The sequence below is a fragment of the Panthera leo genome, chromosome F2, assembly GCF_018350215.1.
Source record: "Panthera leo isolate Ple1 chromosome F2, P.leo_Ple1_pat1.1, whole genome shotgun sequence".
Taxonomy (NCBI): domain Eukaryota; kingdom Metazoa; phylum Chordata; class Mammalia; order Carnivora; family Felidae; genus Panthera; species Panthera leo.
In genome coordinates, this window is record NC_056695.1 from 51,571,428 (window position 1) to 51,595,063 (window position 23,636).

General features: G+C 37.3%; 1 protein-coding gene across 3 annotated transcripts in view; it reads left to right on the forward strand.

Moving 5' to 3' along the window:
* Nucleotides 1-23,636, forward strand: part of OXR1 (oxidation resistance 1) — a 362,974-nt gene that overhangs the window by 132,328 nt on the left and 207,010 nt on the right. For all 3 annotated transcript variants that reach the window (XM_042924407.1, XM_042924410.1, XM_042924409.1), the window contains exon 2: nt 9,652-9,848. In XM_042924407.1, coding sequence (XP_042780341.1) covers nt 9,652-9,848 — 197 coding nt within the window. The remainder of the gene's footprint in view (nt 1-9,651; nt 9,849-23,636) is intronic.

Here is a 23,636-nt window from a genome sequence, read left to right on the forward strand (position 1 = left end):
CAGATTGTGGAAAGGACGATGGCCCAGCCTCCACTGCCTTCCCTCTTTGGGACCTGATGCCTGTGGTATTCTCTGAACTCCTGCTGCCCATGGGTTAGCCTCACCAGGGCACTGCTTCTCCAAGGTGCCCACCTGTGGAGGGGTCCTTGACACCTGTACCTGTTCCTCAGCTGGTTCAGGACTCACAGAGGGAAGAGAGTGGTTAGTACATTAAAACCTTGAGTATAGAGAGGATGCAGTTGGATTCAGAGAACACATGAAGAGATTGGCTTTAACAAGAAGAGGACAACATTCATTTCTGTAATGGGGGGAAAAGATTTAAAATGGTGGAGAAAGACACTTTCCCAATGGAGGTGCCATTGGGAAGAAGACAGTGATTTCTTTAACGTAATTTTAAATGTTATATAATACATTTATCTGAGGAAAGTCTAAAATCTAACTCCATTGTACTGAGTGCCCTGCATAGCCTTCATGTATTGAATTACTATCATCTGAACAGAAGAAACATACAACAGATACTTCAGTGATTTTCAAATTGGGGAAGAGGACACGGCACGCTGTATCTGGGATGACTAATCAGAATCTAAAAAGAGCAGTTTTCAAAAAAATTGTTTTCAATCAATAATACAGTCAGCAATGCATTCTTACATTTAAAAACCATAAAACATCATTTTCATTTGAAAACATTTAGGATGACATAGATTTTTTTTTTAATCTATCAAAGGATGATCTAATTTAAAGAGGTAAAGAAGCAATGGATTAACCAGAGTGATGTTTTCCATCAAGATCCTGAATTAACATGTAAATACAAGTCCTGCATTTTTTCTGTACATTCATTTTCTGATCCTTGTGTCTTCATTTGAGGAAAATTAGGATGGGAGATTATTGTGCTACATTGGCATTTTATCTATAAACCACTGGGCTTTGGCCCAGATTATCATTACCTGCAGAAGCTATCTTGATTAAGTTCAGGGTTGCCTTATGTTGTGCGTAAGCAAAACTATATTTTAATCAGCTGGTCCATATAAACTGTTTTGTACAGATATTCTGTAATAGGCCCTGTTGAAAATAGATTCCTTTAATCAGTAATGTTGGATAGAAGCCTATGTCTTAAGATAGTCTTATTTATTCTGGTTTCTTCTTCCTAAAATAAATAAACAGAATGCATTCAATGTGGCAATAGCACGTTACAAATCATTTCATCAAAGGTAATGAAATTAAATTTCATCTCTGTGAGTTATTGTAGAGGGCTGTTTAACATTTACAAGAATTTGACTTCCAAATCCTTCAAGCCCTCATCTTTGGATTTGCATAATGTGTTTGTACTTTCAGGATTTTCCAGTTGAAAGGCTTTCAAGTTCCAGGGCAAAAACTGAAATAAATTGGAAATTCGTGTAATTTCAAGGTGAATGCTTGTAATATAGTGGTATAATTGGAAAGTACATGGAAGGGGAAACTCACAAAAGTGTTACTATGATTAACTTAGTGCTTTGAAATTTTGTAGTAGAAACATGATAGGCAAAACTCTTCATGAGTGCTCCAAAAACATTAAGTGGATATTTCAATAAAAGTAAAATGCTTCATCTTTAGGTTGCTTAAAAACAGTATATCCTGAACTTGAACCCAGTTCCTTGATTCCAGAGCCCTTCCTCCTTCCTCTCCTCCTCGCCACCACTGAAAGTTTTGTAGAAGGATGAAATATCCACTTAATGTTTTTGGAGCACTCATTAAGAAGGATGTCAATTTGTCAAAGTGCAGAGTGTCTTCTTACAAATTACAAGACTGGATTTAGTGAATAAAGAATTGAAATATTGTTCATATTTGTCTTAGTATTGACAATGAAGATGAAATGATTTCCTTTCTCTAAGCTCAAAAACTTTCCCATAATGGGGTGAGGAGAAGGCTGTGTTATATGAATGTATTAAATTGGTCATTGTATCTGCTCCCAAACTTTCCAAAGTCTTACTCTTTTAGTTTATTTTCACAGGCTTGTATATGTGAACTTTCTTGTCTTTTTGTATTATCGTGTTTCCCGTCCCCCCCCCCCCGCCCCGCCCCAGGATGAGACCATTCATTCATTCATTCATTCAGTTATCTGTTTACTTATTGCCTACTGTATGCCAAGAACTGTGCTAAATCCTAGGAATAAACTGATGAACAGACTAGAGCTTCTGTGAATGTAGGAGTTAAGTTAATCTGGTGGTAAAGACTCCTAATAGAACATGCTTCTTTGTTACCTCTTTTCTCTCAGCTGGTGAAATGTAGGGATATAAATAAACCAGCTGGCAAACTTGGAGGATTTGGATGTGTTTTTCATTAAAGGTCAGTAAGAAATGTTCACCTTTTATGTTAGGGCTTATGAAACTCTGGAGAGGCAGATTGGTTTGGGATTTAATTTCTAGTATTTTTAGCATAAAATTAGGTATAATATCAATGGATTCATGTATGCTTCTACACAACTCATAGTACACTGTCCTTACCCTTCACAGAGTTGAATTCAACTGCATTTAACAAGAGACTTTCTAGCAAACCATTCCTACATACCATTGCACCTGTGGCTTAAATCTTGTACTCTCTGTTCTCTGTATTTCCAAAAAGGAAAGCATAAATTTCTTAGGATGAATACAGATCTAGAAACATGTCTTTTTATAACAAGGTATCTAGTTTTGGTGTCCCATTAACTGTTTAATACCAATTTACACTCCCAAAGAATACTTCATTGAAACATTTTGCACTGGTTTAGAATTGCAAAAGAAGATTGTGTAATTCCTGATTCCACATTAATGAGATTTTCTGCTTCGGTCCTCGTGTGTGGGGGCCACTAAGAATAGTATGAGCACAGCAGTTATAAATCAGGCTGTAATTGGCATATTCTATATCTTAATGGATTGGGGGGGGGTTGTTTGTTTTAATGCAAAGGTTTCTAATCTGCCATTTTTTTTTCTGGTTGGACTTCTGAGTATGCTTGGTTTTTGCTGATTGTGTGGTTTGTTTTTAGCTGCTGATTTGTAGTCAGACTATACAGGAGGGGTAACAAAAGGCCTTAATTTTGAAATGTGAAATTTTTTTAGGCATTTGCTCTCAAAAGCTCTCTTTGAGTGACTTGAGATTTTTGCCGCAGCCACAGTATCCAACTTGGAAAAAATCTGCATTCTCAGCAGCTTTACTACTTTAAAAAATATCCTTACACTAGCTCTTTTAGAAAGCAAAGAGACAGCTTTGCTAACAGTAATGAGTTGTACAAACCACAGATGGTCTTCTTGCTGGAAATTACTGGAAAGGATTACAAATGTTGGGTTTTGGGGGCATAGCCATTTACATTCATGCATGTATTTATGTACATTTTGTTAGTATACAACAAATTGACGTGGCAAAGAGTGAATTTGTATAACTACTACTAGTACTGTAGATTTCTGGAATTTTACAAAGTGCTTTCACTTAAGTTAACACATTTTCTGCCCACAATAACTCTCTTGGGTAAAGTCGGCAGATAGCATGATTTCCACCATTATGGGTAAGAAAATAAGAGGCCTAGAAAGTCCAGGTCCTTGCCAAAAGTCCCATGGCTGATAAATGTCACTGCTGAAATTTATCACTATCTCCTCATTCCAAAGTGTGGCCTTTTGGTCATAATGCCTTGGTTGGATTCCAGCATCCCTACTTTCTAGACCTATCTCTTTCTCTAAACCTCAGCTGCCCCCTCTACAAATAAAGAGTATGATACTACCTCATAGGTTTATTGTGATCAGTAAGTGAAATTATGTATGGCCTGTGTCCTGTCCATTATAAATGCTTAGTGACTGTTTATGTTTGCTTGTGTTTTTGTTTAAAGCAAATAATAATACTATATGTTAAGTACTTTTATAAATATTAATTTAACCCTCATGTCAATTTTATGACACAGGTGTTATTAATACCTCCAATTTACATATGAGAGGGCCAAGGCAAGGAGAGGTTAAGAAAATTTCCCAAGGATGCAAACTCGTAAATACCAGATTAGACATTCAGTTCCAGGGAATCTGCCCCCACCTCTCCCTGTCCATAGTCTTAGCCACTCAGCTATTATTCTCCAGGCACAGAGTCAGATATATGCAAATGTGGCTTTTATATTCTAATGTTATACCACTTTAAATTCCTGTGACCTAGGAAATATTCTCATCATACTATGCTAGATTTTCTCAACTGTTGCTACAGTACCCCAGGGCATCCTATGACTTTACTAGGTGTATAATAGAACATTATTTTTTCCCAGATAGCTACAGAACTCAGGAACATATCCAATTAGTTATAATAAAGGTACAATTTGAATTCCACTTGATGGAAGATGTAACTCCAGTTAAGAACCCAAACTAAATGAAACCATTTTTTTTCCTTATGCATTTAAATCATAGCGGGATTTAGTTTAGGCTTATGGTAGAGTTCTATCATGTAGTGTTTAGACAAAATAACAAAACTGTTAAAAAATGCAGAGCATGGCAGATATAGAAAGATGACTAGCATTGCTTGGCTATGACCTGAATAGAATATGATAGAAGGGTAGTGACAGTAGATGAAAACCCTACAATGTGAGAGGAAAAGGAAAGGTATGACCAAAAGCATGTGGCAAGTGACAAATAATAGTAATTAAGGGGTAAAGGTAAAGAAGCTTAGAGAGGGTGTCTCCATGGGTAAAGCCATTCAAATAGAGAACTGACCCAGGTCCTTGGGAGCCGGTCAACATAAAGCCACTTATAATTACTGTTGATGCAAGCCCTGGGCTTTGGGGTGTCCATTACCTCATTTAAGCCAAAAGATGCATGCATGCTACTTAGTGATTTGGAAGATGCATGGAAGATTTCTTATGCTTCTAGTAAAGTAGAAATAAATTATGTAAGAATAAATTTAGTTGATTACTATGAGGGTAGAGGGATCCCGTTTAAAGTGGTTGGTATTGGGGGCGCCTGGGTGGCTCAGTTGGGTAAGTGTCTGACTTTGGCTTAGGTCATCATTTCATAGTTCATGAGTTTGAGCCTGGTTCGTGGGTTCAAGCCCCACGTCAGGCTCTGTGCTGACAGCTCAGGGCTTGGAGCCTGCTTTGAATTCTGTGTCTCCCTCTTTCTCTGCCCCTACCCTACTCATGCTCGGTCTTTCTTGCTCTCAAAGATAAAATGAACATTAAAAAAATTTAAATTGGTTGGTATTGGAAGTTTTCTGCCACTTATTTTTTTCTCTAGTTCCTGTGACTTGGCATTTCATCATTGGCCTACTGGGCTTTATCTGCTCCTGGGAGAACTAGTTGAAATTGGCCTGAATCCTACTTTTTACGGAATAGGAAGGTCAAAAACCCTCCTCACACTTCCTTTCAAGTTTTTGTCCTTACTTCCATAGTTCTCTGGTCTCTACCTCTGCTTATGAGTTTGTTATTTTATGTCAACCCACACAGATTTAAAACATACATGTGCTCAAGCGAATTATTCAATGGATTCATCTGTTTTCCAAATGATTTAGAGAGAGAACACATTGTACAGCACACAAAGGACTCCTATGTAGCTTAATCTCTTCTTATCTTCTGCTTCTTCCCCCAAATCCACACTCCAGAATAGGTGAGACCCCCTACAAAAGGTGGTGCAGGCCCTGAAGTTTTGGTGTTTATCTAAAGTAGTACAGCAGCGAAGGATCTTGGGAAGCTGTTGTATAATTTCCACAGCATCCCTTGAAAGTTGGAAGAACAAAATTCCCTCATCCCTACGTCCTCTTACAAAGAGACTGGAACTTGCATTTATTGAGAACATCCCGTGTAGGTGATACACTAGGCACTTTCACAGTGTGTTTACTTAGTCCTCTGGGCCTTTTTATCCCCATTTTGCAGATGAGAAAACTGAGTCTCAGAAAAGTGTCCAACATTGTTACCTCGCTGAAAAATGTATTTGAATACATGCGGTGAAAAACAGGAATAGTTCTTTTCTGCTAAAAAACAGGAACAAGAAGGGGCAAAGATTATGAAACACTAGATAGTCTGCCTATGGGAGCCATGCCAAGAAGGATGGCTCCTTTTCCTCATTTCCTTTTCTCCATCCGAGATGTCGGCACTCATTTTCCTTTGGAAGTACAAAGCACATTAAACAAAGATTCTTTGGGTGCCTATTAAGAGATTATTTTCGTTCTCTATTTGTAATGTTTAATATCAATGAGTATTTTATCTCATGTACACCTACATATTCCATTATGCTATTTACATTTGTGTAACACATTTAATTTAGAACATTGTTAAAAATTGAGAAAGGCTTCCCTTCATGAAATTTGGAAACTGAAGGTAGCAGTTTGCAGGTTTCTTTGCCAATCACAGTAGTCATTTTTAGAATCTTGAAAGGGGTAATTCAATTACCCACACAGTTCTGCTTTCTAAAAACGTGTAAATGGAAGTCTTTTCTTAAGCGAGCCAACAAAGCTACTTGCAGTTTTCCAGACTCCAGCAATAACAATGAGATCATGACACCCTTCAAGTGTTGATTGGGAAGAGTGTCTGTTGAGGAAGGGCAGGGAAAGAACAGGGAAAACACCACAGGGCTATTTTGTGCTTGCCTTTGGCCTTTGGAACCCAGAACTGTGTCCTTTTGCTCATTCCAAAGAGGCTGTAAGAAGGGCTTGTGGTACACTAAGACATTTTTAAGTGATGTAAAACTTCATCAATAATAGTATCTAGCACTGTATCAATTATAAGCTGTCATTGCTGATATGCTACAATATGAGACTTTAGTAACTGAACAATTCTGAAACAGGTGAATGTAAACTATAAACGGTTTCTGGTGATAAAAATAGTCTATGAGAATTGGAGATAACACTTGTCACATTTACATTTTGAAAATAATCTTTTCTGAGAACTAGAGATAACTGGCTTTCCTTCTGTAAAATTTAGCACCTTTCCCTTAAATTCCTACTCCTCTCCCCCTAAAAACTTGCATTAGAGTGAATTTGAAATTTATTTCTGAAATCAAGTTTATAGGATGATCTGTAGAAAATTGACATTAAAAATTTATTATAGTTTTTCATAGCATGGTTGATATACAGTGTTATTTAGTTTTAGGTGCATAATGTAGTGATTTAACAATTCTGTATCTTACCCAGTGCTCACCATGATAAGTGTAGTCACTGTCTGTCACCATACAACATTATTACAACATTATTGACGATATTCCCCATGTTGTGTCTCTATCAGTGTAATAACTCCAAATGGTTATCCTACCCACACTTTTAATATCAGGGGTGGTTTTGCTTCTGTTTGAACTTTATATGATGGAATCATATAGTATGTATTCTTTGGTACCAGGCTTCTTTTTTTTTATTAAATATATTTTTTTAAAATCAATGTTTATTTATTTTTGAGAAAGAGAGAGACAGAGCGTGAGCAGGGGATGGCCAGGGAGAGTGGGAGACACAGAATCTGAAGCAGGCTTCAGGCTCTGAGCTGTCAGCACAGAGCCTGATGCGGGGCTTAAACCCACAGACTGTGGGATCATGACCTGAGCCGAAGTGGAATGCTTAACCGACTGAGCCACCCAGATGCCCCTCGTACCAGGCTTCTTTTGCCAAGCACTATTTTTGTGAAAACTCTCCAACGTGTTGCAAGTAGTTGTAGTTCATTCATTTCCATTGCTGCATAAAGTTTCATTTTACAGGTATTATCACAGTTCATTTACCCTTTTCTGTTAGTAGACGTTTGGGTTTTGTTGGATATTGGGGCATTATTACAAGTAGTGCCTCCATGAACATTCTTGACTGTGCCCTTGGGTGAACACGTAGTATAGGACATATCCTAGGAGTAGAATTGATGAGTCAGAAGCTGTATACTTCAGCTAAGCAGATATTGCCAGACACTTGTCCAAATTGGTCGTACCGTTTTACACTCTCACCATGTTGGAGAATTCCGGTTGTTCCTCACCATCACAATTAATATCATGTCTTTCACATTGTAACCATTGTGATGGGTGTGCTGTGAGTGCGATTTGGTCTTAATTTATGTTTCTCATGTCTAATGCTGTTGAGCACTTTTTAACATATTTCCTGGCAGTTTGGATAAAGCGTTCAATTTTCATGAATATTAAGTAGGTGGTATGTGGGAATGGCAGAAATCATACGGATGATGGTGAAACTACCAAAATTTAATAAACACTGCTTTCATTAATGAATCTTTTACTAATTGATACATTTATTCCTTTAACAAATCCTCTGCTCTGGTAAGTTCAATTTAATGGAAGCTTCTTGAGAGTTAATAATGAATAACTCCCTCTGTGGAATGATGTGAGATTACCAAGGTCCATGTCATGGGAAGCTTCCCAGAGGAGGCCATTTTTAAGCTGAGTCTAGAAACATGAGCAGGATCTGACAGTAGGACTGAATATAGAAGAATGTACTGAAAAAAAAAAAAAAAAAAAAACTAAATAAAGCCTAGATGTATGAGGATGTAGGAAACCTTTAGGAAATTACAAATTTTCAGGTGTGATTATTTAACTGATAAAGAAAACTGCTGGGGCACCTGGGTGGCTCAGTCGGTTGAGCATCCGACTTGGGCTCAGTTCTCGATCTCGTGGTTCACGAGTTTGAGTCCCACACTGGCTCTGTGCTGACAGCTCAGAGTCTGGAGGCTGCTTCGGATTCTGTGTCTCCCTCTCTCTCTGCCCCTCCCCCACTTGTGTGCACTTGCTCTCTCTCTCTCTCTCTCTCTCTCTCTCAAAATAGGTAAACATTTAAAAAATTAAAAAGAAAAGAAAACTGCCAACTTGTTTTCTGTAGGGAATTTAGACTTGAAAAATGACACTTAACAGTAGCCTCTGGAAGTACCAGGAGCCAAGAATAAGCTAGGCTTAGGGTTCAGTTACAATTACAAATATAAAATTGTGTAGCTTGAAGTATTTGAATTTAACTCCTATCGTTTATCAGGAACTTTTATATCAAGAGAAACATTCTATATGCATGAGTGGGGAAAATGTTTTACAGATAGCTTTTTGCTTTCCATGTTAGTTCTGATGTCAGCTCTCTAAAATGTAGAAGTGAACAATGCATGACAGTGTCTGCAGAAATAATGTGAACTCTGTAATTTTTACAGCTAAGATGCTATTACAGATTAAACAGAAAAACACTGACAGCGTCTAGTTACCCAAATAGTCATTTCATTATCTTTTTCTGGGTTGCAATTATTTATTTCTAACTAGTGTTTTACTATAGCTTTAAAAATACTCCTTTCAAAACTAAAAGCAATAGCCAAATGCATTATCTTTGTCCAACACCACATTTTAGTTTGCTATTAGGAAAAAAAAAAGTCCTTTCACATCTGCATTCTAATACTTTTTAATGAAACCTTTAAAAATGATTAGGTAGATTTTTTTTTCCCCAACTAGTTTCACAAATATTTGAAGAATTTAAAATACTATAGGGAAAGTCTATAATTTCTGAATAAATCTTCTTCTGTTTCTGGGCTGATATTAACTCAGTTATTGAAAAAAGAATTATGCATTGAGGAGGGCACCTGTTGGGATGAGCACTGGGTGTTATATGGAAGCCATTTCGACCATAAATTTCATATTAGAAAAAAAAAAAAGAATTATGATGGAGATAAAGTTGAAACAAGTGTCTGCTGGGTCAGTAATCACAGCCTGTGGTATTCTTTACCTGTAGGTTGAAGAAAAAGTCCCAGTCGGTGGATATTACCGCTCCAGGGTTCAACCCTTTGGCTGGTGCAGGAAAGCCAATGCCGCAAGCGAGTAAGCCCCCCGCACCCAAGACACCCATCATTGAAGAAGAGCAGAACAATGCGGCCAATACCCAGAAGCATCCTTCTCGGAGGAGTGAACTGAAGAGGTTCTACACCATTGGTGAGCACCAGACATTCTATGCATGTGAATAGGTGACGTGTGTCTGAACAGCACTGTGAACACGTGGGTCTGTGCTTGTTTATATGAGCGTATATCGTTCTGATGGTTTGTGTGGTCATTTCCATTGAATGTGGAAATTGAAAAACACTGAAAACCTTCAACAGATTTAAATACGAGAGGAGGCTTAAGGACCTTCCAGAGGAGTTAATTTTATGTATATATAGTTTTCCAATTTTTAAGCTTATGTGCTACCATTTTCATTTTTGCCATTTTTCAGCTGGAGCCATTTTTTGTTTGATTTTGTTCGTTTCATTTTCCCTCCAGGCTCTCAAGTCCCTGACCCTGTTCTGTCAGGTTGTTAAGGCAGTGGTTGATGTCACCCTGTGACTAACAAAGCCATTAGGAAAACAGAGTCTGAGGGAAGGCAAATTGGCCTTGCACAGTACTTCACTTTGGAGGGACTGAATCCCGTATAGAACCCATCATCTAAGAAAGTCGTCAGCTATGGATAGAGTCTTGCAGGCATTATGGGCCTGTTTTCCTGTATAAAATAATATCCTGTAATTTTGAACTTTATCACTTAATTGGGATTTTAAGTAAATAAGTTGAATTATCAACTTTTATATACCAATATTTGTCCATTATGTCTTTGGCCTTGCTTTCTAATAACAATTTTCAGTGTTTTAGGTCTATTTGAGACAAAAGTTGCTCAGTATATCATATATGGTGGAGGATGATGCATAGGGGAGATAAATCTACCCAGGAAGAGGAGGTGGATGCTTGGCCTTGCTTTATTATTTCATTCTAGAGATATTTGGTCATATCCAAAAGCCTTAGAAGTAGAAACTATGGCTTAATGGGTTTACCAAAGCTACATCAAAGGGGTCACATTTTATTTGGTATCCACCACCCTAACTACCCCAATATGGGATGTTTGAAATGTTTTTCTCAGATACTTCAGGGTTCTTCTCTAGAGATCACAACCAGAAGACCGGATTCTAGTTCTGACTCCCACATCAATTTTCTGGGTGACTTTGTCAAGTCACTTTCCTATGTCTTTGGGTTAGGTTGTATCCTTCAAGCTTGAAGACATGCTTCCGTGTTGGTCTAGTACTATTTCAGGATATGGCAACTAAAACCATGCTTTCCCCTTCTACCACTCTATGTCCTCTTCCTGTATCTACTCTCAAGTGCCCTATTCTCAGATGAAGATGTTCGAGTCTTATTTTTCAAGAGATAGCAGGCATGGTGTCTTTGAGGATATCAGTAGTCAAGTAACAAGAATTGATATAAGACAGTGGCAACAAGTGCAGGTTTACATTTTTAAAACTTACAGTAGCATGTTTCTAAAAATCAGTCAACTAGAAAAGCCCGTAAAGTTTACTGCGTCTCTATTTTCCAATGTCCTCTCCTCCCGTCCTTCAACATGTCCACCACCTTCTATTGCTTCTCTGACTTATTAACTGGATAAGAAGAAACAGTATTTTGCCTTCAGAAAATAAAGTTTATTGTATAAACCAAATATGCCTTAAAGATGAGAAAATGAGGGAGAAACAATGACCAGTTTGGCCACATGAATAAAGAGACGAACCTAGAAAATAGAAGTCTAAATGGTGAGTTTGGATTGCAGAAAGATGAACTGTGAATGATCTTTAAATAGCCCTACCACTAGTGAATATTTAATTATTGGATTTTCAACAATTTGATTCATAATCCATGCCAATGGCATGTCTATTATGTTAAAACAGATAGCTGAATTATAAACTTAATGTGTTCATATAACCCTTCTACTAATGTGGACCCACAGCTATTATTTTCAAGGCCGAAATATTAGCAACTATGTGATCATCTGTATTGAAAGATTATTTCACAAAACAAGTATATTTCAGTATTCCTTAATACATGTGTTAGTAATAACAACAACTAAAACTACCACTAATTGGTAATGCCATATACCAGGTACAAGTGAAGATTGTTAGGTAGGTGTTACAGTCTTTATTTTCATAGATGAGGGATAGAGCCTGAGAGAAGTTAAGGAGCCATGAGTAAGAGATAGCAGACTCTGCAAATGAAATTAACCTTGTGACACTTCAGAATCGGCTTCTGTGTTATTCAGAAGGATACCTGCAGAGGTGAGCCAAAGGAGTTTCTATGGGTAATACAGTGGGGTAATATTTTTACTTCAATTCTCAGATAATCTCATTTAAGGAAACCATGCCAACTAACGCGTCCTCCAGCCAATGTGCCCTTTCATTGAAAGCTATCTTTCGATGTCTCAATTTATGGTTCACTGAACTGAAAAAAAAACCCCAAAACAAAACCTAGGAGCCCTCATGTGGCCAAGTTGAGTACTACATTTAAATTTTGCAGTGAAAGCAGTACTGTATTTAAGTGAAATACTATATTTAATTGCAAGTGATGATTCTGGGGATTAAAGGATTTTAAAATTAAAAAAATAGAACATTTTGAAGTTATTTAAATGTCTTTTAGTGGGTGGGTGGTACAGTGGGTTTCTCTAGAAATTAGTTTTGACCTCACAGCTGTTATTCTTCATGAACTGATGTATAGGATCTATTTTCTGTTGTGAGAACTCTAAGAAAGATATTCTAGTCTTCTTGTATAGACAATAGTTTCAGGTCCTCAATTATTCCTAACAATAGAAACATATTAAACCTAATATAGCAGCAAAAAAAATGACACAGCATAAACTCATTTTTTATAAGAGAATTAACCCTTCTTATAAGAAGTATAATAACAATTCTTTGTTTTGTAATAAGTAGGGGAAAAGCTATTCTCTATTGATGTAAAATATATGAATCTTCACATAAATGAAAAGGAAAGTAATCACAATATCAGGACCATGTAAGGAAAGAGCTTTTTCTGCCCTGCTTCTGTCACTAACTGTATAATCTTGCAGTTATTTGCCATCTCTGGACCTTAATTTTTTCAAATCTGTAGAATGAAAGATTTAGATCAGATCAGTGTCTAAGTATCTTTTGTCTCGTACTCTCTTTTTATTATCATAACTGGCTACATGAAGTACTATGTAAGTTTTTCTTGCTGTGAAACGAATTGCCACAAACACAGCTCTTTAAAACAATGCCCATTTAGCAGCCCACAGTTATGTAGGTCAGAATTCTACATAGCATGGCTTGGTTCTCTTCCCAGTACATTACAAGGCTAAAATCAAGGTGCTAGGTGGACTGAGTTCTCATCTGGAGGCTCAACTAGGGAAAGAAATGCTCCCACATTCATTCTCCTTATCGCAGAATGTCGTTCCTTGCAGTTGTAGGACTGAAGTCCCCATTTCTTTCCTGGCTGTCAGGTGAGGGCCACACTCAGCTTTGGAGGCCACTCTCTTTCTTTGCCATGTGGTCTCCTCCATCCTCAAGCCAGTAACTGTGCTTCAGATCCTTTTCATCTGAATCTTTGACTACGTCTCCTGGGGCTAGCCAAGAAAGCTCTCTGATTTTAAAGGGCTCAGGTAATTAGATCAGGCCCACCCAGATGATCTCCCTGTCTGAAAATCAGCAGAACCTAATTATGAGAGTCATGTCCATCATATTCACAGTCCCAGGGATTATGCATGCATATAGATCAGAGGGTTGAAAAAAAAAAAAAAAAAAAGATCAGAAGGATGAAGAATTTGTGGACCCTCTTAGTATTCTGCCTAACATATTTTATACCACTTACCCAGTATATAGCACTATATACTCAACTACCAGCACAGCTTAAGCAAAACTTCCTTAAAACATTTCTGTCATGGGGCGCCTGGGTGGCTCAGTCAGTTAAGCGTCCGACTTCGGCTCAGGTCACGATCTCACGGTCTGTGAGTTCGAGCCCCGCGTTGGGCTCTGTGCTGACAGCTGAGAGGCTGGAGCCTGCTTCGGATTCTGTGTCTCCGTCTCTCTCTGCCCCTCCTCTGCTCATGCTCTGTCTCTCTCTGTCTCAAAAATAAATAAAAACATTATAAAAAAAAATTCTGTCACTATCTGTTCTGATTTTTATCCTATCCTAATGCTCTGTCAACTCACTGAAGCAATTAAATAATTAATCAATTGTGATCTACAGTTTGAAAAATCACTGGACTGGATATTTGAAGTCCTTCAAATACTTAAAATTATGTTATTATTTTTAAATGATAGGATTAATTAGAACTAGAATGATCCAGCACTAAATTGGTGGGTTAATAAATGAAAATAGAATAAAATTTGTCACTACTCCATTGTTTCTGCTAGATAAAACTCCTGGAGTTTGGCATTCTTTGACATTGGCACTCTATGACATTCTTGTCATCGTCCCAGGTAGACAGAAGACAAAACCAAATAGTAGACTCAGATATTTGTAATGTGCTTTTTATTTGATACCTTTAATTCAGAGAACCATATGTAAGGACTTGTGAAAGAATTGTAGATTAGGCATAGAGGTAGTAAAGAAGACACTACACGCAGGATCCAAAAATGCCCCATTGTTCCCAAGGTGAATCTGTATAATTCTATGTAGTATTTGTTCCTTGCTTTAGAATCTAGAGCTAGAATCTGTACCTCTTTTTCCACCTTCTGTGATTGTTAGTAAAAGGTGCTGATGTCTTCCCATTCTGACAACTTCCTTGACATTTATAAAATAAAACAACTCTTGACTGGCTGTCCTCACAGTCAGTCATTCATGAAACACCAAATGCTGATGAGCCCCTGATCAGTCCCTCCTCTGTGAAAACCTTACAGGCAGTGCTGATGAGAATAGAAAGAAAAGTAAAACAGAGAGCCCTGCTTTCAAGACAGTCATCAAATGGGTGGGAGAGGAGAGTGCCTGGTAAAAATGGGTATACCAGTGAGTAGAATTCAAGACAGATGCCCTAATGACATTGTGTGTGTGGTGGGGGGATGAGTGGGGAGCAGCAGAGGCTAGGGGAGGCTCACTCAAAGTGCTGTGGAATCCAAAAGATGGAGAAATTGCACCAGATTGTAAGGACTCTCATGGACTCTTCACTAGCTCCATAGATACAGTCGCCTTTTATCACCTCTTGCCCTCCTTGTGTTTAAGCTCCCTTAGCATCTGGCACGCACTTGTCCCCTTTATCAATTCCTATGGGGAGGGAATGATGCCATTAATTTCAGTAGTCTGAGTACTGAGTACAGTGTGAGGTGCAGAGTAAGTGCTAAATAAACTTTGGGGGCGGTAAAGAGGAGGGAAAACGTGGTCCTAGTGGAGGTTGTGAGGAGTAACTTTGCCCTTGCTAGTGGAGGAGGAGGGAAGGAAATTGGCTAAGAGTTCAGTTTAAGGAAGAGCTTCGGAGGCTTCAGGAACATCTGCTTGGAAGAATGGTGAATCAGATAATACAGCCTTTCCATTTTATCTATCTATCTATCTATCTATCTATCTATCTATCTATCTATCTTAGAGTTATCAGAGCCCTCTTTTATTACTTATGCTAATGCTCTGTGCAACTTCACAGAGAAGGCAGACCAGGGTGGAACTTAGCCTTCTCAGGTTTCTGGCTCAACAGAGCTTCCAAGCAGATCCAATAAGGAGGCTCCTTGGCTCTCAGGTGTCCTGATGAATAATACCTCTGGAGCTTTCCCTCCCTTGAGACCTCTCACTATCAGGTCCTTACCTTGTCATGTGAACTGACAGCCTGCTCACCTTCTTTAATCTCCCGTTTACTCTCATGACTCAGTCTCTGCCTTTTATTCTGTCTGTATTAATGTCACCGGAACACCTCCTCTTTGCAAGATACCCCCTATGATGAGTTAGTCAATGTTTTTTACACAGTACTTTTCACTTATATTCAGATGAGTGAGTTCTGGATTTATGTGAGGGATGTGTATAATTCAGACTCTTCCACGTATGAAAATATGTTCATTTATGAATCTATTCATTTATTAAGTCAATAAATATTTAGTGAATGCTCACTACATGCCAGGTCTTATCCGAAATTCTGTTAATACAACAGTAAACAAGACCAAGTCCATGAACTTAGGTGCTTATATTCTAGTGGGGAAGATAGGCTATAAACAGTCAGGTATCTAGCACATTGCCAAGGAATGAGGAGTATTTAAAGTTTTTTTTTAATGTTTTATTTATTTTTGAGAGAGAGAGAGACAGAGCACGAGTGGGGGAGGAGCAGAGAGAGAGGGAGACACAGAATCTGAAACAGGCTCCAGGCTCTGAGCTGTCAGCACAGAGCCCAACGCTGGGCTCGAACACACAAACTGTGAGAACATGACCTGAACCGAAGCCAGATGCCCAACCAACTGAGCCACCCAGGCGCCCCAGGAATGAGGAGTATTTAAAGGAAAAAAAAACAAACAAAACAAGGGAGAAAGGTGATAGAAAAGTTACTCTATAAAATGTTTAAATCTCATATAATTTTTATTTGATGAATTTTGTCAGATGACTTATACGGTCCTAAGAAATCACTTAGGATGGTGTCAATTACAGGACATTAGATGTGTTCATAACAGATTTTTCAAAGCATTTTTGCTTTCCTTGCACAGAATTAGGTTTTGAAAAGACTAATGGAATTGACATTTGCAGCATGAAGAAGAACATGATTGAGGGGAAATGTAATGCTCCTCAAGCTGCCTGGCATTGTTTAAAGAAGTGGTGTCCAGATGGATTTTCATTTCTATCAAGAAAAGAACAAAACATGTGGATTAAGCTGTAGTATAGAATATTGAAATTACATAAAGAATGTAACACGTTTTCTTATATGTTACCGGAATGTTTGCTTTTTGTTTATTTCTTAACGTATAGCTGTAACCTCTTTAGAATGGTTCAGAAGTCAGTTTGCCTAGAGGGAAAAGACCAACGCTCAAAGATCCTAAATGATTGTTATCAATGTCAGGAAGGCTGAGGTGTAATCATTCCCTGTGTTTATTAAGAGCGCCTTCTTTTGCTCAAATGAGCAACAATCAATGGTGATAAACTTGGCCTCTGGAATTGATGTCTAAGTTGGAATCCCATTCCCCGTGCTATATGTATGACCATAAACAAGGTACTTGGAATCTCAGAGCCCAGCATCTTCACTTACAAGAGGAAATAAAACTGGCGTTTACTGAAAGGGCTGTGGTGAGGAATAAGTGAAATGATCTACGTAAAGTGCTCATCCTAGTGCCTAGAATTGGGAAGTTCTCAATCAGTGTTAACTTGTTACTGTTGCTGTGCATCAAGGATACAGCCCGCACAAGTAATCCCTGGGCCAAGATGTGAAGCTTAACCTGGAATTTATGTGACGCAAGCCTATCGTCTTTTGATCCTTGTAGATCTGGTCACCTTATATGTCCTGCTTAAAAAAAAAACCTGCAGTGGTTCCTTCCCTCCCCCCCCCGCCCCGCCCCAGAACATAGGATTGTTGCTCTACAGACCTTTCCTTTCTGCTCCTATGTGCTCTCCAGCTTTATCTCAGACCCCAGCCCTATACCCTAGCTAAGCCAAATTCCTTATGATTTACCAAAGGTGTTCTTATGTATGCTATACCCGGGGCTTTATGTTAGCTCCTCTTTCTCCCTAGAATAGTGTTGGGATTCAACCGAAACTTCCCTCATAACTGGCCACACTTTCCCCAAATCTGATCAACATGAATAGATTTCAAAGCATTTTAACATACACATTATCAGTGTTTTAGGTCTCTAACAAATACTCATTGAATTCAGTGTTTGCTTGTAACATTCTTAAAGGGTACGTGGAATATATATATATATATATATATATATATATATACACACACACACACACATATATATATATATATATACGTGTATATATATACGTGTATATATATATATATGTGTATATATATATATATAAATATTCTGACCACCGTGCAGCATTCTGTGCAATTAAGTCTCTGAAAGTTGAATGATTTATTCATGATCACATTTTGTATAGTGCGAAACCAAGGAAAGAATCTACATAGATGGATGACTAACAGTAAAGACCTTGGCCTCTGTACATTTTCAGATCACATTCTTTTCTCAGAAGCGAAACAAAAATGAAATAACATCATTGACCGAGATCTCAGTGAGTGGTTTCCCAATGCAAGTCCATACCATTGATGGTGAAACAGACCATTAAGAAAGAGTATTAGTTTTTTCATGAAATTAAATTTATTCAACTAAACTGACTGTTCTTTCCTTCTTTTCTCTTACTCCTCTTTTCCTTCCTCCTTTCTTCCTTTTCCCCCTTCTTTCCTTTCTTTTTTTCCTTTTCCTTTTCTTTCTTTCCTGCCTCCTTCCCTTCATTAAAATGAACTGCCTTTTTGTGAAATGATGGCATAGTATATGTTTTGGTTTGGTAGGCTTTTTAAATAAGATTTGTTCTTTTTAAATCTCATTGCTTATCAAAAATAAATTGGGAAATGTCCACCAGAATAGTCCTTTGAAATTTTACTGGTCTGTGAAATTGTAAACTCTGAAACTCTGAAAAGACAAGTGTTCTTGTCTTTTGCCCTGCCTTAAAGATAGAATGCCTTCAATATTGCAAACTTAATGAAGCACAGTTAAATATAAATTTGTATCTTACTAACCCTGGGCTGCTTACGTATTAGAAAGAGAGCCTGCAGAATTAGGGGTTCCCTGGGAATTCTTTTGAGTAGTTGGCAAAATTAAAACAGTAATAACTAGTTTGGAAACTCTAAAAAGAGAAAAGCAAGATGCATATTTTAACTGCTTTTTAATTGCAGTACACTAAGCATTTTAAAATATCATATAACTTGTATGCCTCTCATTTTGAAGCCAGACTTTTTAATTATAAGAATAAAAAAGAGCAACTCTAAAGTGAAAACACTGTAACAGGAGAGAAAAAAAATGGGAAAGAGTAATCTTCCTAGAGGTAACACATTCTGCAGCATGAAAGTAGGTCACCCCTAAACCAGAACCTTCTCTCCAAGCTAGAAGAATCTTCATGCAAAAGCAGAAAGTCTCTGTGATTTAATCAGCAGAACCATCTTGACATACGGGTCACTGTCTATAGGCACAGAAACTAAAATGGATAACTGTTCTCAGGGTTCAAATTAAATCATGTTCTTGAGAAAAATGGCTTTGTTTTGAAGTCTGTTCTGACAGTTTGATGACTTCTTGTATTTTCTGAGTCACAAGAGTCTTTAGGGAAAATTATTCCATTGCTGAGGTTCCTTGTGATACATGAAACTGAAATTTCCCAAATTGACCTGGGCTTTTCACAAATTTTGAGGACCACCACATGTGTAGAAGTGTTGTTTCTTTTATTTTTTATAAATATTGCATACGAATGTGCAATTTTATTAAGATAGTGAATTTAAGGATATTGAGAATCCAAGTTCAATTTTTTGTTCTTTCGTGCGATAAATAGACCTAAGGACTCAATATATGCATCTGTGTCTGTGTGTATGTGTTGAAGAGGTATTTAATTGGGTTTTTATTTTATGTCATTTTTATAATCCATTCCATTTAAAACCCACTTTCAAACATGAAGGCTAGGAGAACCCACCAGCAGAAACTTCTTTTCAACTCTAGAATAAATATGAAAGCTTTATGTCTTCCTAGAGAAATTAGATATTTTTTTTACTACATATTTATACAATTTTAAACCTTACTAAGAAGCAGTATGTACTCAGAAGGAAGAAAAATGTTTGTTTGATATCCCTTTAGATTGGTAGTACCCATAATGTGGCAGATAAGCTTGCCAACTCTAATTTTCCTGGGTTAGCACCATATTTTGTACATTTGCCTTATTCTTTTTTTTTGCTCTAATTCTGTGATTGTTCTGTGTCAGAAGTAATCAAGTCAGGACCAAGAAACACAGCTTAATCACGGTTGTGATAAATGGATTACAAAATGTCAATAAAGCTGAGGTTTCCCTGAGTAGCTTGTATTGGTATTGTTAACCTTAAACAACTTTATAACTTTTTGTTATTTATAACAACTTAAATAACTTTCAGTTATTTTAAAAATATGTTGATTCGGGAATAGCAGAGAACTGCAATTCAGGACAAGCAAGCTAAGGCAAAAACGTAGAAGACCAGAGGTAAAGGAGAGGGATGCTCTTTTACAGAGGAAATCCAGAGGGTTGGGAGCACTGTGATAAAAAGTCCACTGGTGTAAACTGGGAGTTAGAAGTATAGTGGTCTTTTATTGGTTGAGTTGTGACAGCCTCTCACTGGCTGGGCTGGTGGCAGGAAGAAGGGAGGGGGTAGAGTAGTGTGGTTTGGCAAGGTGTGTCGCTTCCTGTTGGGTCTGTAATTAAAGACTAGTGATAAGGCGTGAGCGCTCCCCCTGCTGGCCTTCTGATTCCATTTTAAATGAGGTTTCCTTTAATTAATTTTCACAGAAAGGTGTTTGAGTTGCAGCTAATAGTCTTATAACTTACTAAAAACAAATTATACCTGTCAATTTACTTAATGATTTCTAAACAGCCTAATTAAAACTAGTTAGAATTGTGGAATAATTAAAATGGACATTGTGTCATGGTTGAGAAATATTCATGATCCTGTTTGAAATTTGCTAAATCCCTATTAAAATAAGCCCTTTAGCACTGTAGGCAATCAAAACTTGCCCTTTCCACTTACCAACACTTGTAGGAATGTTTCGTCTCACTGAACCATGACTAGGGGAAGAAAATAACAGATGATTAAGAAAGACCACTTTATTGTAAACATTTAATGGTAGAATTAATGTCAATTTGAACAGTAAAATATGTGTCCTAATTTCCCCAGTATTTCCATTTTTTTTAAACAGTATGAATTTAAAGAGCTTCCAAGGATTTTTCACACATTCAGAAAGAAAGTTGTTGGTATCTCCTGATTATTTTTAAGTTGGCTTTTCTTCCCAATTCATACTAAAGACATTTCTTCACACATTAAAAAAAAAAAAAAATCAGGATTTATGTTCCTCAGTGAAATGGTGACCATGTTCACAACTCTGACCAAAAAAATATTACTTAGAAGAATAAAAATAGTTAAAAGCCAGGCACAATTGAGGGGAAGGCTTCCATTGCTATTTCTGCCAGATATTTTGAAACTACTTTGACTACAGTTAATTACTTTGAACAACTCAATTATAAATGTTTCGGTGACCATTTGTAATAGATTTACAGCAAAGCACATACACTTCTCCATGCAAGCCAGGCCTTTACTGAGCATTTTTTAAACTTCACTAATGCAAACTTTGAGATCAGTTGGAGAAACTATGAGATTAAAAGCCTTTGTGTTAGTACAATCTATGAATAAAAAGATACATGGATTTGAACTGGAAACATGAGTTCAGGGTACAGAAAATACTATGTTGAAGACATTAGCTTAAGAAACAGCTTTTTACTGGGTAAAAATACCTACTAAGAGGAATCAAATGAGGTGGTTTTAAAGTAATATTATCTCTTAATTAACCTATTTCATGTTACTATGTATGTTAAAGTTAAATAACTTCAAAATATTATATGAATAAGTTTTTAGTAATTTAGATGGATGCTTCCTGGGAGAGAAAGCCCATGTTGTCCCTGTAATCATGGCCAGTGAACCTCAGCATCCCATTTTCTCTATTCTATTTGGTCATTTATTTGGTAAACGTCTTTCATAAATTTGAGTCTTAAGTCTTCCGGTACATTTTGTCTTGTGGAAAGAACTGATATATGTTTAATTTAAAAGAACTGTGTTATAAATATTAAAAACATTACACATTCAGTATATGGAAAATAGCCCATCATCAGAGAAATCGGTGAGACTTTAAATAGTGCCTGCCCATCTACTGCATTACAATATTTTGTTTGCTAGCATTTGTACTCAAGGATCCTTGGACTTTATGTGTTGCTTAAATTTTAATAAGCTGATAGAAAGGACATTGATTTCATCTCGTAGTTCTTGAAGCCATAGGAGACAAAAAGTATTGTCAATAGTATATTGGAGCTAAAACATCATAGGTGCTCATGGAGAGTTGAATGTTAGGACTGTTTATTGAGTGTTTTATAGACCAATTCAAAATAATTCCCTTTCCAATTAGGTAGTTTAAGTGTCTTTGAAGTCTTTTTCAAGTACTATTTCAAGTGAGTCAAGATGTAGCAAAAGCAGGAGAATAATATTTACTCTGAGAAACAGGATATCTAGAATGCTGTTTGGAGCTATAGAGTTTCACTTCCTGCTTTAAATAACTGTCAAATTACAGATCTTTTGTGACGTGCAAAACATTCTTGTAAATACACATAAGGTGAATGGGATGGGGAGGGTATAGCCAAAAACATGCATTTAAATAAAAAAGAGAGAAATATAAATAAAAATTCCCTCTTGTCATGCTCTCATTTATTTTTTACCTCCACTCCTGTATAAGCCTATCTGAACTTCAATATGCAGTTTTAAGAATGCTTGTTCATTCATTTACTTAGTAAGTGATTGAGCACCACTGACAAGTGCCAATAGTTGGAAATGAGGCTTCAGAAAGATGAGAGGCTGAATAAATGGGGGTCTTGTGTGCTGTACTATGGAATTTGGACTTAATCTTAAGCATTGGGAATTGTTGAAGGGTTTTGACTAGGGAAATGCCTTGATAAAGTCTCTTTATAGAGAGACGTTTCAAGCACCATATGGAGAATAGGTTGGGGATATATATGCCTAGAGGCAGAAAAGTCTTTCAAACAAATGGTGTAAGGGCTGAATACATAATATGGTGTACTGTTTAGGAGCTTTGGCTCTGGGATTACATAGGGTTTAGATCCTAGCTTGGCCGTTCTGGGTAGCTCTGTGACTTTGGACAAATCACTTCTCTGAACTTCTGGTTTTCATTTGGGAAGTGAAAATATTACCATGTACCACTTAGGTTTGTAATAAGGTTTGCATGAGATAATGTGTACAGATTGCTTAATAGATACTGGCTCAGAGTAGGCACACAGTGAATATTAGATACAAAGCAAAGTATCAAAATAATAAAAAGTGGTGAGAGCCTAAAGTAAGGCAGAAGCAATGGGACAAGAAAGAATTACAGAGAGATGATCTAGAAATCTAAAGGAATTGATGATCAACTAGAAATGAAGAAGGAAGATTTTCCAGTTCATACTATAGTTTCAGATTTAAAAAAATTTTTTTTAAGGTTTATTTATTTTTGAGACAGAGACAGAGCGTGAGTGGGGAGAGGCAGAGAGAGAGGGAGACACAGAATCCGAAGCAGGCCCCAGACTCTAAGCTGTCAGCACAGAGCCCGATGTGGGGCTTGAACCCACAAACTGTGAGATCATGACCTGAGCCAACACTTAAATGACTGAGCCACCCAGGTGCCCCTGTAGTTTCAGGTTGTAAATACCTGAAACAACAGCTAACATTTTTCAATTAAGAAGATATATCTTCTTTTGTAAACAGAATGGATATCTATATGGGCCAGAAAAGGGGGTAAAAACACATAACAATATATGAACATTGAAGCCCTGGGCCTTTTGAGCTCTGGTTCAGAAATAGGGACAGCCAAGAAGTGCTCAATTTCAGTAGGGGGACTAGGACTAGTAGGACCCTATGAACTGTGACAGGCAAGTAGAACTCAAGAGAACATGACCAGTAAATGCAATGCAGGATCCTGGGTGGGATCCTGGAACAGAAAAAGGACAGTAGGTAAAAGGTAAGGAAATTTAGATGAGGTATGGACTTCGGCTAGCAGAAATATATCATTACTGATTCATTAATTATAACAAACGTGATATCTGATATATGATGTTAATCATTGGGAAAATTGGATGGTGGGGTATATGAGAATTCTAGACTATCTTAGCACAGTTTGGTAAATATAAAAACTATTCTCAAATAGAAATGTTTGTTTAAATGGCAGGGGAATAGAT